Here is a 17,390-nt window from a genome sequence, read left to right on the forward strand (position 1 = left end):
ATGGGGAGGCTTCGAAAGAAAAATTCCCTCCCAGGTTGTGGTCCCAATAAAAACCACTGCTCTGTAAATTGCTGTTTGGAATGGAATAGAAGCTCTCACTGGAACCAAGAAGAACTTGCATCTTGTACCAAGGAATTTTCGTCAGTACTTTGGCAGAGAAGCATAAGGGTTAAATCTCCCTGCCTACAATTGTCCCCTTCCTGATTGTCTCCCTCTTAAAGATGCTATTTGCATTTTTAAAAAGAGGATTGCTGCAACCTGCAAGCAATGCTTTTAGGATTGTGAAAAGGTTGGCCCACAGCAGTTTGAGGAAAATGTAACTCCTGCCAGTTCTCTGTATTATTATTTTTTAATTGGCTCACCTGGTGTCCCATGAGGAATCATCATGCACTACTTGCCAACTTCTGGAAGCATTGTCAAATTTCTCTACTATGAGAAATGTGAAACTGGTCTGGAAAAAAAAAGTTTACAGAACAGTGACCCAGAGATGATCACGAGAAGCATGAGATGAGACTTGCCTCTGCAGAGGCGCGTTGGCATAAATGTTTTTTTCAAACAATGTGTTTTTAAAGTTCCCAGTGCTATTCCTTCCTCACCTTTGTTTCCTCTCGGTATCCCTTATGCTCCCATATTTCTTGCACCTCAAATCTCTGCACATAAATGCATGGAGATGGGGGGGGGGCTGGAAACCAACAAACCCAGAAAAAACCTGTCCCTGAAGATTCTTACCACATTTGCCACAGAATTCCTTGGATTTGCACCAACAAAATGAACATCGACAACTTCGCCCTGAGGTGTGAGAGAGAGAATTGTTCTTAAGGAAACGAACGCTATGTTGTGTGTACACACCACACAACACTGCTCCTGCGCAAGGAGGTCAGGTGATTATCGCTACTTCCCTCTGAGCACTAGGGTGGTGTTTGTTCAGTTCCTACTATAGTAGCAGCCATTAAACAGACATAAAGGAATGTGCTGTATTGTACAGTGGCTTTGAAAAGAGGGTGGGGTTATTTCTCTGTTGCACAAATGGTGCTGTTTTGGTTCAATAAAGAACTCAGAGGAATGGAGGGTAGTGGCTATATTTTTACCTTTTTTGGGGGGGGTTAAACATTATTTTCGTAATTTCTTTCGTATGTTTTTCATTTGTATTTTGTTAATTCAGATTTAGTTCTTCTGTATTTCAAAATTCAGATTGCATTTCAGAAGCTAACTTTGCACAGATCTGCGCAGTAGGGCAAAAAAAGTCCACTTCCAACATAAAAGCATTGGGGGGGGGAACACCCCTTCAGTTGCCCAACTTTCATCATGTGTGTGTTGGAGTAGTGTGTGTGTGTGTGTGTGTGTAGAGCTAAATAAATCTGGAAAGGGTGTGTGTGGAAAAAGAAGGCTGAAAATAATTAATGAAAAAAAGTGTTTGGGGTTATCTCATTTGGAGTTCTTTTGGTTCATGTCTATTTAATCCAATATGAATATTAATGGGGTTACTACCATTCTAACTTCTAATTCTATTTCCTAAATGCATATCCTTAATTAGTATATTTGATGTAAGTTAAGAAACTGCATAATTTCCATGTTCAAAATGGTACAAAGAAGAACACTGTAGTATTTTATTTTTTAAAAAATGGTATACATACCACCCTGTACGTTGACCGTGCATCTTGTACGATGTCCCCAAATTTGCTACCAAGTGGTTTTGCATCAAGAACAGGAAGCAAAAGGTTCAGGCTTATGTTGAAAATGACTGGCTCTGGGAGTTTGGGCAAGTCCGGAACAGTATCCTGAAATGAGTTAAATTTGCTTTGAAATGGCAATGGTCTGTTGCGTCTTAATGATGTACAGTGGTACCTCGGGTTACATACGCTTCAGGTTACATACACTTCAGGTTACAGACTCCGCTAATCCAGAAATAGTACCTCGGGTTAAGAACTTTGTTTCAGGATGAGAACAGAAATCGTGCTTCGGCAGCACAGCAGCAGCAGCAAGAGGCCGCATTAGCTAAAGTGGTGCTTCAGGTTAAGAACAGTTTCAGGTTAAGAACAGACCTCCGGAATGAATTAAGTTCCTAACCCGAGGTACCACTGTACAGGCATGGAAAAGGGAAGAGGCAAGAGCTTAGCGCTGCCACCATCTACCTAATGGTAGAGCCGGTCCTAAATACTGAGCGTCCAAGCTGCATTACGAAATAGCCCTTGAAGAACACAAAAGAAAAGACCGCACTTCTGTTTCAATTAAATATAGAGAGTCCCATCTGTACAGCTCAGCAATTACCTTAGCAATAGCCCTGGCCAGAGCACGGAATGACTGGATGTAAGCAGAAAGGGTGTGTGGTCCAAAAATGGTGGATGCTCCTTCGTATCGTTGAACCTGTGAAGTGACATAGGAAAACACCTGAGTTCTGGGCTGGCATCAAGGGCCTCAGAACTTGCCAAAGTGCCCTGCCTGCCCCTGCTGCTTTTGTGTGGTGGTGGTGGCTTCTTCTGGAGACGTGCCGAAGTTGCCATGTGACCCCTGTAAGCTAGGCAGAGGCAGGGTGGCATCTTCCTGTTTTGCCTCAGGTGGTGAAGGAGGACTGGCCGCTCTGATCTGGCTTCTGTGCGCAAGAACAAGGAACAATAACCTCCACTCCCTGTGGGAGTGTAATGAGGTGTAGTGGCATCAACAGAAAAACAGGGAGCAGGCCCTCTGGGGTTTATTGTTGTTTCATGCTCCTGCTAAATTACTAGATGACAGGCACCTTGGAAAAGTGCCTTTATATGCACATGGGGCTTCCAATCTATCCACAATTTTTCTGGAGGTAATTTTGAGTCATTCATTTGCTGGTGTGGGTGTTAATGAGTTTGCAGCTGTAATGAAAGATGGTCAGATATGAAAGAAAAAGAAATTTTGTACAAGGGTGGTGCCAGTTTATTTACCTGGTATTCTTCGTAAGTAGTTACATAGTGGGTATAAATATTACACAGTCCCGAAAGTATAATGTTCATTCCTGGTTTCCCTTGACTCTCAAATTCCTAAGAAACAGGTGCACAAATGAGTCAATCGGCATGAAGCAGAAGAATTAATTACTATTCAGAACTAATGACCTTGGGATTGAATCATGCATTAGCTGCATGGGCCTGTAGGGTGCATAGCCAAAGCAGCAGAATTTGACCCTCCGCTCATCAGCTGATAAGTAGGGGGGGTTAAATCCTCCTCAGTTTAGCAAGACTGTGGCAGTGGCATGTGAGCAGGACGGGATGGGACTAGTAGAAAGAAACTATTGCCCAAGCTAGCTTTTTATAATAGTCTATTGATTCAGCCAGAAGCGGCTTAGTCATGCTGGCCACATGACCCGGAAGCTGTACGCCGGCTCGGCCAGTAAAGCGAGATGAGCGCTGCAACCCCAGAGTCGGCCACGACTGGACCTGATGGTCAGGGGTCCCTTTACCTTTACCTTATTGATTCAAAGGGGAAATGAATAAATCAAGAGCGGGAGAACTGTCTTATGGGCAATCCCATATAATTTTAAAGCTGTGAACTTACACTTTTAACAGCTTCACGCACCCTTCTACCAGCCATTGTCCTGAGAAACATGAAAACAGATACATCAGTGTCCATACCCTTCCACTGAGCTGTAAGTAAATCAGGTTTCAAGACTATCAAAGCACCTTGAAGGTTTGTAGGTGATTGGTACAGAACCGATTTTTTATGTTGTGAACCACCCTGAGATCTATGGATGTAACGCAGATATTACTACTACTACTACTACTACTACTACTATTAAGCATCCCCCCATTTGGTGCCCTCTAGATGTTATGGGCTATCCCTTCCATGGTCATGCTGACTGGAGTTGATGGGATTTGTACTTCCAAAATCTGTAGGGGATTTAGGAGAAGGGCAAAAACAATTACTGACATCTCTGACATTGCACAAGGGAATAGAAAAGGACTTGTAGATCTAGAACAGAGCTACTCTTTAAGATAAGCTGAAACTTAGAGAACAAGCTAGTGACTAGATTAGGTCCCATTGCTTTAAATACGACTGATACTGCAGCCCTATATTACTGCAGGTAATTGGGCACAGAATTGCAACCTTAATCATGACTTATCTTTTGCTCAGTTGTGTCCACTGTGTATTAAATATAACATAGTTACTATGCTAATGTGTACAAAGTCAAACGGGAATGGATCTTTTCCAGTGCTATTTTTTTCTGGGAGTATTCAAGGGTAAACGGCCTCGGTCCAGTATACCTGAAGGAGTGTCTCCACCCCCATCGTTCTACCCGGACACTGAAATCCAACTCCGAGGGCCTTCTGGCGGTTCCCTCGTTCCAAGAAGCCAAGTTACAGGGAACCAGGCAGAGGGCCTTCTCGGTAGTGGCACCCGCCCTGTGGAACACCCTCCCACCAGATGTCAAAGAGAACAACAACTACCAGACTTTTAGAAGACATCTGAAGACGGCCCTGTTTAGGGAAGCTTTTAATGTTTAATAAACTATTGTATTTTAATATTCTGTTGGAAGCCGCCCAGAGTGGCTGGGGAAACCCAGCCAGATGGGCGGGGTATAAATAATAAATTATTATTATTACTTAGTACCAGCCCCACCTTTCCCCCACCTTTTCTTTTGCAAATGTTGAAAGTGTGGCACTTAATGGACAACTTCATGGTGAATACTGGCACCTTTATTATTATTAAAAAAAAAAAAGCATTGGACCTTCTCCTTTTAAGTTTGCAGTACTTTAATACAGAACTAATATGCCACTCATATTGTCTGTTTGACCTTTCCACTTTCCCAGCTGTTTTTCATTCCATTTCCAAATGCACAGCTGCAGGTCTTTCAGAACTATCTCTTTCCCTTCAACTATTTATCCTGCTTTTGAACGCACTGTGAAGGTCCTTAACACACATTAATGAATGCACTTTACTATCAACGTAGAATGTGAATACATACGTAAACTCTCCTGGAAGAGCCACTATTGCCACAGATCCAATGGTTGCTATTTGAACATCAATCACATGTGGGTGCCATGGGTAAGGTTTTGAAAGCTTAAGAAATTCAGGAAGTAAATGAGAATCTCATGTTAGCTTTTATTCTGAAAGATGCCATTCTGGCTGAATCTAGACACATCAAAGAAGTGTTTCAGTTAAAAGCATTCTAAATTTAAACAGGGAAAACGTGTAGAGAAAAACGGGGCTCCACAGCGCTATCTGGTGGCACAATGTTATATCGCATATATAATGCATATCAATCGCTTTTTCTTTACCAATCTAGCTGAGTCCTCTGAAACAGCCCATCCTCATCCTCACCAAAATTGTGGGGACTAGTGACTGATCAGAGAAAAGTGAATGGAGGTATGAGGAGATGCGCCTCTATCTATGCTCCACCTATTTTATTTGTAAATAAACTCAAATATTGCACAATGGCAATCAGCCTCTTCCAGGAAAACCAGCCTGGGAAAGTGCCTTTTTGCTCAGAGAAGACAGGTGTGCACAGCATTATGTTGACTATCTAGGTCCACATCAATTAGATTACTCAAGTCTGAGCTGAAATGGATTCACTCCTGGCAGCAAATTCTCATGTTTCATACATCTCCTGTAGGAAGCAGGATGGGCTTCGGACTGTGGCATTCTTTCGTTTCATTGGATGGCTCAACAAGTAATGCATCACGAAGTGCATCCAACAATGAATTGCCTTCTGTTGTGCCTGTCAACAAATATGTAAGATAGTTTAAGAGGTGTTTATTAGATTTTTGTAGGCAAAAAGCTAGAGCTAAAGAGAGAGGATGTTGCTTTGAACATTATATTCTGCATGAGCCATACTATTTCCATTGCTTTTAAGAGCATTAGAGTGTTTTCTCTTGATTGGTTTTTGCCTGACATTTCCACCTTCCTTTCCACTGGTTCTAACCGAGCATCTCAAGAAGTAGGTAGCTAAGGGTATAAGGCTGGTCACTGTGAGAACAGTCTTGGACTAAATGGGCCAGAGGGTTCTTGTTCTCATGTGGTTACTCATGGAAGCTCATGCTATTTTGTTATAAAAAGCTCATTAAATGTTAGTCTCATGCTGCTGCTGAACACATTTTTCTTCAGCTGGTAACCTGTTAATATTTTACTTATTTTTGAAATAATATATATGTTGAGAATGAATGCCTAGCTTTAGTTCTAATATAAAAACCTATTATGTGCATTTAAAAAATACACGCACAGTATTTTCAAAAGAAGCCTGATGGATATGTAGTTTCGATTCCATTACCTTGAAAAAAACAAATAGCTTAGGCTCCTCCAAAAACATTATCACTAATTCATATTGCTGTCAAGTATGACTTAAGGTAAAGGTAAAGGGACCCCTGACCATTAGGTCCAGTCGTGGCCGACTCTGGGGTTGTGGCGCTTATCTCGCTTTATTGGCCGAGGGAGCTGGCGTACAGCTTCCGGGTCATGTGGCCAGCAGGACTAAGCTGCTTCTGGCGAACCAGAGCAGCGCACGGAAACACTGTTTACCTTCCCGCTGGAGCGGTACCTATTTATCTACTTGCACTTTGACATGCTTTCGAACTGCTAGGTTGGTAGGAGCAGGGACCGAGCAACAGGAGCTCACCCCGTCGCAGGGATTTGAACCGCCAACCTTCTGATTGGCAAGTCCTAGGCTCTGTGGTTTAACCCACAGCGGCACCCATGTTCCCAAACTATAAAAAGCTGCTAATTACAGCTACCCATCATTTAAAGAGTTTGAGATGATTAATCAACCAACTGAACTTTAATATAGAGAAGAACATTTATGTAGAAATGAGAGATCAAAGAAAGATTCCTTACCACATTTTAATGGCCGCTGCCCTACTTTTAATAGTGCTCATGATTTCACTGCAGAAGGCTGTGTGATTTCATTACTTACCCTTTGAGCTAAGCTGACTAACAAACATTGCCTGCAGCAGTGGGAACTGCTGTCCACAACATGGCTTATCTCACAGTAGTCTACGTAAGGGTACGAGGATGCAAATCATGTGCGAGGATTGGCTGTACACTCTCATGAGCCTATCTTTTAAGAAGGTAACAGCCTTTACATACAATAAACATACAGGGAATGAACTCCCACAAAATCTCTTATTGTTCACAACAGAGGGAGTTAAAACTCAGGAAGGCCAATTCAACCTTTTGATATTGATTAATCATTTGGGTAGGGACACGGGTGGTGCTGTGGTCTAAACCACTGAGCCTCTTGGGCTTGCCGATCAGAAGGTCGCGGTTCGAATCCCCGCGATGGGGCGAGCTCCTGTTGCTTGGTCCCAGCTCCTGCCAACCTAGAAGTTTCAAAAGCACGCCAAAAAGTGCAAGTAGATAAATAGGTACAGCTCTGGCGGAAATGGTGTTTCCGTGCGCTGCTCTGGTTTTGCCAGAAACAGCTTAGTCATGCTGGCCACATGATCCGGAAAAACTGTCTGAGGACAAACTCCGGCTCCCTCGGCCTGTAAAGCGAGATGAGCACCGCAACCCCAGAGTCATCTGTGACTGGACTTAACTGTCAGGGGTCCATTACCTTTTTAATCATTTGGGTAAAATCAGACTAAGGGTGTTTAAGGCCTAGCTGGTGTGCACAAGAGAGGGACACCTGAAGTTAGGAGCCATCTTGGGGTGGGCCACCTGAGGGGTGAATTTTAGGCCAGTGGTGAAATCAGATCAGATTAGAAGATATCCGACCCTTCCAAATCAACACTAGCTGATTTCAAGGTCCATACTGATCACAAAATGTTATACAATCAATAACAATAATTAGTAAACATATACAGACAACTTACAACTTGCGTGGGTATTAGTTTCCAGGGACTGTACACAAAGGGAAAAATAGTGCATAGCCTGAACTTACCATGTGTGATCATCCCTCTCTCTGGAACCCAACATGCCAGGCATGCAAAGCTGTAATCGCGCAAGTTAAAAGTGTGCAAGTTGCAAGTCAACTGTAAGGTTTATCTCCACTTGCCTTGAGTGAAATTCAGGATCCCTGGTCCATCTACAGTACCAGCAGCAAAGCTGTACCCCACAGCAGGTTTACATGTTTTTCCCTTGAGAAAAGCATAATGAAAAAGTTAAGGTGCGCTTTGTAAATGGCTCTGCATTGTTGTTTATTTGCTGACTTTCTACCTAGCAACAGACTTCCAAGGTGGCTGCTGATACTTTACCGAGTGAGTAGCATTGAGCTGCACAGTGAAGTTAGCCATGTCCACCCACTCGTGACTTGATCTGATGGGGCCACTTATCTCTTCGGAGGCCTTCATAGATAGTTCCTGAAATACAAATGGCAGTCATGGGAAAACCCACCCTAATCTGCATGCTTATATTGCCAGAGGCTCTGTCCCACCAACTTCCCCTACACATAGGAAGGCTGGAGGTCCTATTGCATAGCCTCCCCCTCCTTGCTTTGCTATTTGCTCCTGAGATGGAGTGAGTCTCAGCCATGTCAACAGTTGGTTCCTGAGGGGGTGAGAAGTGGAGGCAGTGGTACCCTTCCGGAGGCAGTGACAAGGCACTTGGGATGGGGCAAGGTTGGGTGAGCTCTGGGGTGGCAGCAATGGATACACTTTTGGGAACACTGCACCTGCCCCAGACATTTGCTGATTTCACTGCAACCCCAGCACTGTCCCGACAAGTGCAGTGCTATCGTGTACAGAAGGATGCCATCATCTCTGCCCCACTCCCAAGAGTCATCTCTGCACGCCATATTAGCCTTGGGTGAATTGTCATTACTGGCAGTCCTTTTTCTGTTCTATTGTTCTCTCTCATGCAGCCGATTTAATCTTCTCTGCTAGTTAGGAGGGGGTAACACTGGAAGAGAAGAAAGCCAGAACAACGATCAACTACTCTATGGAATGAAACTGCTTCTGCTGAGGACAAGAATGAACTATATCCTTCCTGGGTATCTGAACTGAGTCTTAATAGGTCATGAATATTTGCCTTTTAAAAACAAAACAAAACACCACCCCCCCCTACTAGAATGGTAGGAATTGTTTATGGCACAGCTAGTTTTGTGCACAATAGTGATATTTATTCCCACTCTATTGAATAGGAGTCAGGCTGTTATTACCAACAATATTTCAGAGGAAGAAATTCACAGCAAACTATTCAGTCATCACTATTCAGTGGCACTTCCTGGGTTTGAACTAGTTACGTACCATCAGCCTTACCTGTCAGATAAGGTGCCTATCAATATGAAGTAAGATAAGAATGTATTGTGACTCTCCCTATGTCCTTGGAATGGACTGCAAAAAGAACCCTGAAGCGAGATGAGCGCCACACCCCATAGCTGCCTTTGACTGGACCAAACCGTCCAGGGGTCCTTTACCTTTACCTACCTATTTCCAGCTGGAAGAAATGGTCAAAGGCATTTTCAAAGACTTACAGATGAAAACTTAATTGTCAGAAGAATGCTTGTTTTTAAAACACAAAGGCATCCTAGAATTTCAACCCATCGAAGCTTACCTTCGCTTTCAAGTAGATGTTTCTGCCAATTATTTTGGTGCTCTCAAACATATCCTTGCCAGGACCTGAAGCTATGCACTTTGTGGCCTAACATTGGAAAGAACAAATAAAAGGGAAAAGGCACAAACTGTTAGTATATAGTTTTATACTATAGTATACAGAGGCAACAACTGTTGTAGCAGTTTTATCAAAGAGGGCAGCTCTTATATGTATTTCTATCATAATTCCATGGACCTGCACTGTCAGGAAACTTATTTACATTACTCTGCTATTATGAGACTCCCACATAGCTAGGAAAATATATCAATTGGGCCTTAGGGCTGGCCGAGATGCTTGCTAGATACAGAACAGGCACCTGTGCATCTAGTTTTCCTTGTTTAAATTCAGGCATTGAAGGGGAGGGATCCTTATCAGGAAGTGGGGAGGCTTATCTATTTTCTCCCCAATGTGATCAGAAGGAACTGTCTCCCCACTTATCTCTTATCCCAATAGTACATCCCTCCCTGTGATCTTTGCTCCTGCAGCTCTGTTCCTATGCTCTACTCTAGGCGCACACAACTGAGACAAACACACCAGTTGCTTCTCTAGTAACTCTCTGCCTCTCCTCACCTTCCTCTTGTTGATAAAACCATTGATATGGCACAAGTTAAAACCAATTAAAACTCAATTAAAATCATGTGATCAGCAGAGCTCTGGAGCCAGCTTTCTGACCTGACGCCATCTTAACCGGAGTCCCTTCCTCTTGTTGATTTTCTTTCAGTTGATTTTTGGATTGTAAGCACCCTGAGGCAGGAACGTGGCCTCTGGTGCTCTGCAAAGCACCGCACATATTTATTTATGCTAAATAAATAAATATTTCCCTTTCACTCATCTTGTAGGGAAGATATAAAGATGTCCTGAATAGAATTCTAACACTGCCACAGGCCACTCTGGGGGCACCAGGGAGGATGCTGTTTCTCCACTACTGTGGAATGGATTTCATTTGTCGTCTTTGCAACCCCCCACCCCCACCCCAAAATGAGATCAAACCCACTATTTGATCTCATATGTCCCTTTCCTTGTTTGCCAGTCTGGCATCTCATTGTGAGTTTCGAGGAAAGGCACATGCAAATAACAGGAGGAGGATTGGCACTGAATGGGAATGGGGAAATAGCATTTGCATCAGCCGCACACCATGGCTTTAAACTGAACTGTGACAAAAACCTCAACAACAGCTACATAAGACTGGGTTATTGTGGATCATTATCCTGGTTTGAGAGATGCTCAGGATGACATCCCAAGTTCATGAAATTGGTTGCTATAAACGTTGGCTGCATTTCACCTAGGTTCTGGCCAAATTCACAGGCTGAGCTCAAGCCATTTGGTTGTGCCATCGGGATTGCTACTGGCCTAATTCATTATGTCAGCTAGAATGGTGCTGGATGAAGCACCATTTGCAAAAGCGCAGTACAAAGAATTCTAAACTCTTTCCGTGGGTAAAGATGTAATTAGCCAGCGGCATTTAACTTGGGCAGCAGTAGTGTAATTTTGTATTTAATGAGTATCTGAAACTCCTCTTGAGATAATTTATGTACAAAGCACGCTGAAACAGAAAGACCGAGACATTTATAGATGGCTGAGTATGTATGAGTTGTGGTTTTGCTAAACCTGCTTATTGAGATTGGTTTTACAGGGTGTGAGGGAAGCACTGGGAACCCTATAATTTAAACTGGAGAGGAGACAAAACCAATCTAGACATAGATTGATTTTATCAGTCGGTTTTAAGGAGTATTTTTTCCTGTGGTATGTGAGCCACTCAAAGGTTTTTGTTGATTAGGCAATATTTAAACCTTGTTAATTAAATCAAGATAAAATGATACCTACCCCACCTTCTGGGCAGTAATTGTTGAAGTTCTCACACGACTCTCCCGTGTTAATGCAATGTGGACCTTTTGTGTTCGGAGACACATCTCCCAGGTTAGATGATGCAAAACCTGCTACATATGGCCCCTGCAAGGGGAGGAATGGTCTCATTGGTGATGCCATCAAAAATATTGCTGCAAAACGTCTGCCACACATTCATTTTTGTGCCTCACGGAAAATGTTTGTAGATGCAAGAATGTGAAACCAGTTAATGCTCACTAGATAGCATGCACCACCTAGATTGTCCCATCCACCTCAGTTAAGTCATATATGGCATGATATAATGGAAGTAAATGGTCCTTTATCACAGTGGAGCCCAACATTTCTGCTATCTTTGTTGTTTCCCTTCATTTCATGTCCCTCAACTTTGTGTGATGTAATGTTTATACACTGAGCACCTGTATAGGTAGAAATTTCCCTTATAAGGTGAGAAACTATGTGGCAGGAGGGGGAGTCGGACTTCTTATGCTGTTGTGTGAAAATGGTGTGACTGTCCTTTTCCGCTGTGCTGAGGAGCTGCTATGGAGCTCCACCTGCCTTTCCCATAGATCCCCTTTTTAGCAGATTGTGCTCTTTTTTTATGAGCACCCTAATCTCCAAGCACTGAGAAGTTACAGGGTTTGCAGTGTGTACTTCAGGTTTGCTTTCCTTCAAAGGAAGGCCACTAGAGACTGTAGTATCTTTGCAATATATAACATAACACAACAACAGCCTGCTGGATCAAGCCAATCGGGGCAGATCTACTGGGAAACTAATGAAGCTTAAGCTTCAGGGCCTCTAATCCTTGAGGGACTCCAGAAGCGACTTTAGTCCACACTGCTTAAAAATTGTGGGTCTAGTAGACCCAATTTGAGTCACACGACTCCAGTTGGTTACTTTTTTGTTGTATATATTTCAACAATCCCAAAGTTTGAGAGTCGGTAATACAGATGTTGTAAAGGTGTGGTGATCTGTTGCAGAACAACCCCGCTGAAGAAGATAACAATGGTTACTCAGACCTTGTTGCTGGTTGCCAATTATTGCCAATTATACAATTATTGAAAGCCACTGTAAAACACTGAGGTAAAAATTAAGGGCATCATCCAATTAAGTGCTGGTACATCATATTGGTTTCAGCTAGAGAGTGAATAATTTCCTGCCTTCCATATAGAGAAGCGGTATCTAAAACTGGCTGGATTGTGACTAATATTTTACAAGAATTTGGGCATAATTTCTGAACTAGAATTCTGTGCTGGATTGAGCAGGTGGAATTAGAAAGGGGAGATTACAGCTGGAAAAAGGTGATATCCACTACTGTTTTTTAAAAGTTCCTTTTTAACTTCTCCATGCTAAGATTAAAAATTATACTAAAAATAAATTATACACTATAGAACTAAAAAAATACTAAAAAAACGAAAAGTAGTATGAACACTGACAATTGGGAAACACTGGTCTGTGAGAGCTCCAGTTGGAGAACAGCCTTTATCAAAGGTGTCATGGACTTTGAGATGATCGAACTCAGGATGAAAGGGAGAAACGTGCTAAGAGGAAGTCACGTTTGGCAAACCCTCACCATGATCAGCTCCCACCCGGAAACCTATGTCCTCACTGTAGAAGGACGTGTGGATCCAGAATTGGCCTCCACAGTCACTTACGGACTCACTGTTAAGATCGTGATCATGGGAGACAATCTTACTCAGCTATAAGTGATCGCCAAAGAAGAAAGAAGATATCACTGGCTGATAAACCAGTGATGCTGACTGATCACAGCAGCCTGAACATTGGAAAGTCTTGATAAGGTATTGCATTGGTAAAATCCTAATTTATGTCGGGAGCACAGTAAACGGTTCCTACCTTTCCTTGAAGATATCCTACGTTTTTCTCTTCTTCAAGGAGATGAGCTGCATAACCAACGTTGTCACTACATGTAAGACGGTTGGTGTTGTTCATACTGACAGGGTGAATTGGAAACCACCTAAGAAAAATTAATAAGAATTTTAAAAATTTGAAAAATATTCAGGGGGGGCCGCTAGGGGTGCCTTGGAAGATGGCCGACAATACCATCTCTCCAGCTCACACGAGGTAATTAAGGGGCTGAGATGGGAGTAAATAAGCCTCCCAAATTCTTCCCGGTGGAAGGGAAGATGCAGCCTCGTCCGTGGTTGCCCATAAATCACCCCCGAGTGCGAAAGAAGGAGGGGATGAAGGCACTGGACGGAAAGCCCTCGAGTGAGTTCGGATCTCCCGGACGCTGTCTCTGAGAGTGACTCTAGTTGCATTTCTTAAGATGAAAAATTGGAAATAAGAATTATTGCACATGCTTCGAGCGAAGAAAAGGGCATGTTAGCTGCTAATTAAGCCTGCCACTGAGAAGTTAAGAGTGATGGAATGGACTGGAAAGTAGATAACATTAAAGAATAACATCTATACCAGTATGTTGAAACGGAACGGAAAGGGGGGGGACTTTTTCTTTTTTTATTATGATATTACCTAACAACCCCCCCCGAAGAACCGTCATACGACCTATAGCAAGTGAGATTGGAAAATAAACTGTGTGAAAATAAAAATATCAACTAAAGCCTTTGTTTTTTGAAATATCTGGAAAGAAAATAAAAGGCTCTCTTGTGACGCAGTTTTTAATCGGGATCCGCCATTATGAGGCAGACTATGTTGCGAGATTAATAGTCAAAGGGGGAGGCGAGCCATTACTCTGTTATCATGTTTGTATTCTAAGTTTGACTTGGCAAATCTTCTCTGGAAAGACTAATTTATGGTGCAACCTGTCTGGGAAAATTTATGAGCAAAGGTCTAGATTGTATTTCATCGGAACTGAGAAAAATGGCGTTTGCCGCCCGAGGAGGAGTTTTGGATCAGCGTGTGAAGATTTATTGCAAACAAAAGGCTTACCAGCTTTTTAAAAAAGGGAGAGCCTTACAAAGTTCACACAGAAGTATAATATTGCTTACTTTAACTCGCCTGTGGAAATAACTCAGAGGCTATTAAGAAGAAAAAGGATAACAACAAGAAGATAGAAAGATTGGATGGGTGAATACTAAAAGCAGCAGAAATATGAGATGATTGGACCCTTACTGAACTCGAAGCATGGGAACCCCCAACAAAAAAATTATAATTTGGCAAAATATTTGGACTTTATGATATGTATTGGTATAATTTGGAATAATTAATGTGATATGATTGGTTTGTTAAATGGAACTTAATAAAAATTATTTTTTAAAAAATTTAAAAATATTCACTAATGGAGCCTTTTTAGATAATTCGTGTAAATCACATAAAAAGATTATATATATATATATATATATATATATATATATATATATATATATATAAAAATAATATAATATATATATATATTACACGAAGCAGGAAGCATTCAAAAGTCACCTCATTCTGCCACATGTATAGACCAAGGGCTACTTCACATTTTTATTAATTCATAGAATCATAGAGTTGGAAGGGACCCCAAGGGTCACCTAGTCCAACCCCCTGCAATGCAGGAATCTCAGCTAAAGCATCCATGACAGTTGGCCACCCAACTTCTGTTTAAAAACTTCCAAGGAAGGAGAGTCCACCACCTCTCGTGGGAGTCTGTTCCACTGCTGAATCGCTCTTGCTGTCAGAATGTTTTCCTGAATGTTTAGTTCAAGAGACTCAAAATCTGTATTTCCTTTTTAACCCAGTCTCTCTCAACATCCCTTTTCCATCTAAGCCTACAGCTTGATTTTTCTCTTTATCTATTTGCAATGGTCGCCCTTGTCCCTGCAGAACCTATTTGATCAAGTGGGTGCTTCTATCAAAAGATGATTCTTGCCAATTCTCCATGTCCCCTGCAGTGCCCGTCCACGCCCAGCACCTTCCTGTTCTGGTGCTGCTCTGGAGCTCTGTTTCTCAGGAAAAACTAAGGGGCTGTTGTTGGCATCCATCTCGAGAGACAATGGAGCGTGCCTCCAGGGGTGAAGTCAAACCACTGGAGAATCACAGCGCCTGCTGTGGCTGCAGAGACCGGCAACTCATACCTGATTGCCTCCTCTCTTTATTAATAGAGACATCCACTGGATCAAAAGCCCTCTGTGAGTCTGAGGGTCACCAGCTGGATTCCACTCAATATCACAGGTCTCTTTAAACTCCCCTCTCTGCTAACTTTCTTTAAATTTCCATTGTGTGGTCTCTCTTTTCTCTCTGTCCCACCACACCCACCTGCCAGATCATCCTAATCTTTTAAAAAATTAAAGTGACTGGGAAAAAAATCATTCTGATATAGTATTTACCTCCCCTTGATTTTTTTAAATGGAACATTCATAATTCTTACATAAACAGTCCAATGTCTTCGCCGCTGTCAGCAACCATCTTCAGCACCACCATTTCTTGGTCTGTATTTGATGAGTACCTGGATAACGTGAGGAAAAGAGATACAGTCATACCTCATGTTACGTCCACTTCATGTTACGTTCTTTCAGGATACATCCTGCAGCGACCCGGAAAGGGTTACTTCCTGGTTTCGCCACTCGTGCATGCGCAGAGGGGGAAAATGACATCACGTGCATGTGTAGAAGTGGCAAATCACAACCCGCATATGCGCAGACACGCCGCTGCGGGTTGCGTTCTTTTCATGTTGTGAATGGGCCTCCGGAACGGATCCCATTTTCAACCAGAGGTACCACTGTACTCTTCACAATGCAGACTTGGAAACAGATACAAGGCACAACTGGGGAAATGAAATTCTCCTGCACTCACTCTCTCTCTCTGAATTAAGGGGAAATCTGCAAGAGCTAATGGTGCTGTAATGTAATTTTAGACTCCGGCCTGAATAGTCTTATGGAGGCTCCATCTTTAAGGGGGAAAATGATTAACCAGTCTCACTTTAAAGGGGTTCTTCTGCTGAGTGAGGCTGTGGACCTCTGCCCCAAAGTTCTGCCCTGACGGCACCACTGTCCAGAGCACTACTGTGCTGTAGTGCACAGGACTGGCACCAGAAATATGCATCATCCATGCCAGAGCCCATGTTCCAGTAACATGCCAACTACCACCCCCTGGAGCCTGCTGTCCCTGACATTTCTCCTTCCTGCTGTTGTTGCCTGTTCACCTGCCGTCTCTAAGGGAGCTGTCAGTCGAAGGCTGCATGTCTTTCCCTCAGGGAGCTCATTCGCAGTGGGCACAGAGGCATAGGCATGTGAATGAACAGTGGCAACAGCACCAGGAAGAGATGAATGTATTCAGCAAACTGAGAGCATCTTACGCATGGGCAGCCCACCACCAAATCTGGAACTGGCACTACTTGTGTGGTTCCCATTCCTTTGTATAAAGTAAGTGCTGGAGAACTTCCTGCTGGAAGATCCACCAGAGAAATCCTGGGCAAGATTACATGCTTTGACTGTATATAGTACTCTTCTGGTTTGCCCTCTGCTTTTTGCTGATAACAGATTGTGTGGAAGGAACTGATTTGTTAAGTAGCCTCTTAATTTTGATATTCTGTATGCACCCCTCTCTACCTGAAACACAATTTTATGTGTTTGACGGCGGGAAAGCCTCAAGTAACTGGCATCCCTCCTTCCTTGCCAGGAAGAACACTCTGCTCCAAGCGCTGGTGGTTTTGGGATGGCGGAATTTAAAGGATGGACGTTTTGGACAAGAGAACTAAGAGCTGCTGGGTTGTGGTTATATCTGTATCACATCACCAAAATCTGCTTATAAGTTTCCTTGAGGATCATATATACGTATGAAAAACTTGTGCTCTCTAAAAACTATTAATATGATATTGCTTGGCATGATAGCAAGTAGGGATATGATTAGAGCTATTCATGTATGCCATCTGATGTGATTACAATTGCGGAAGGAGGGAGAGCAGGACAGTGCTTCCTGCCCTCACTTTCTCTTTGCCCTGTCCACAGGCTTCTCACACATTAAGGACAATTTCCACAGCGGAAGAGTCCGCTTCAAGCGATGAGGTTCTCATGTCTGTGCAGACACAGACAACAAGCATGTGACAGAGGAGAAGCACGGCCTCATTCTTCCCCCTTGCACAATTATAATTACATCCAGGGGAA

At 42.8% G+C, this 17,390-nt stretch overlaps 1 protein-coding gene across 4 annotated transcripts in view; it reads right to left on the reverse strand.

Annotated features, from left to right (window-relative positions):
* Positions 1-17,390, reverse strand: part of ASAH2 (N-acylsphingosine amidohydrolase 2) — a 41,319-nt gene that overhangs the window by 2,073 nt on the left and 21,856 nt on the right. For all 4 annotated transcript variants that reach the window (XM_083614102.1, XM_083614101.1, XM_083614104.1 and 1 more), the window contains 14 exons: positions 15,656-15,733; positions 13,183-13,303; positions 11,311-11,436; positions 9,448-9,534; positions 8,151-8,255; positions 7,952-8,033; positions 5,565-5,680; positions 4,928-5,022; positions 3,520-3,559; positions 2,913-3,008; positions 2,269-2,364; positions 1,635-1,778; positions 730-789; positions 363-451 (listed from right to left, as the gene is read on the reverse strand). In XM_083614102.1, coding sequence (XP_083470228.1) covers positions 363-451; positions 730-789; positions 1,635-1,778; positions 2,269-2,364; positions 2,913-3,008; positions 3,520-3,559; positions 4,928-5,022; positions 5,565-5,680; positions 7,952-8,033; positions 8,151-8,255; positions 9,448-9,534; positions 11,311-11,436; positions 13,183-13,303; positions 15,656-15,733 — 1,335 coding nt within the window. The remainder of the gene's footprint in view (positions 1-362; positions 452-729; positions 790-1,634; positions 1,779-2,268; positions 2,365-2,912; positions 3,009-3,519; positions 3,560-4,927; positions 5,023-5,564; positions 5,681-7,951; positions 8,034-8,150; positions 8,256-9,447; positions 9,535-11,310; positions 11,437-13,182; positions 13,304-15,655; positions 15,734-17,390) is intronic.

Source organism: Podarcis filfolensis, assembly GCF_964270895.1.
Source record: "Podarcis filfolensis genome assembly, chromosome: 5".
NCBI classification, from domain to species: Eukaryota; Metazoa; Chordata; class Lepidosauria; order Squamata; family Lacertidae; genus Podarcis; species Podarcis filfolensis.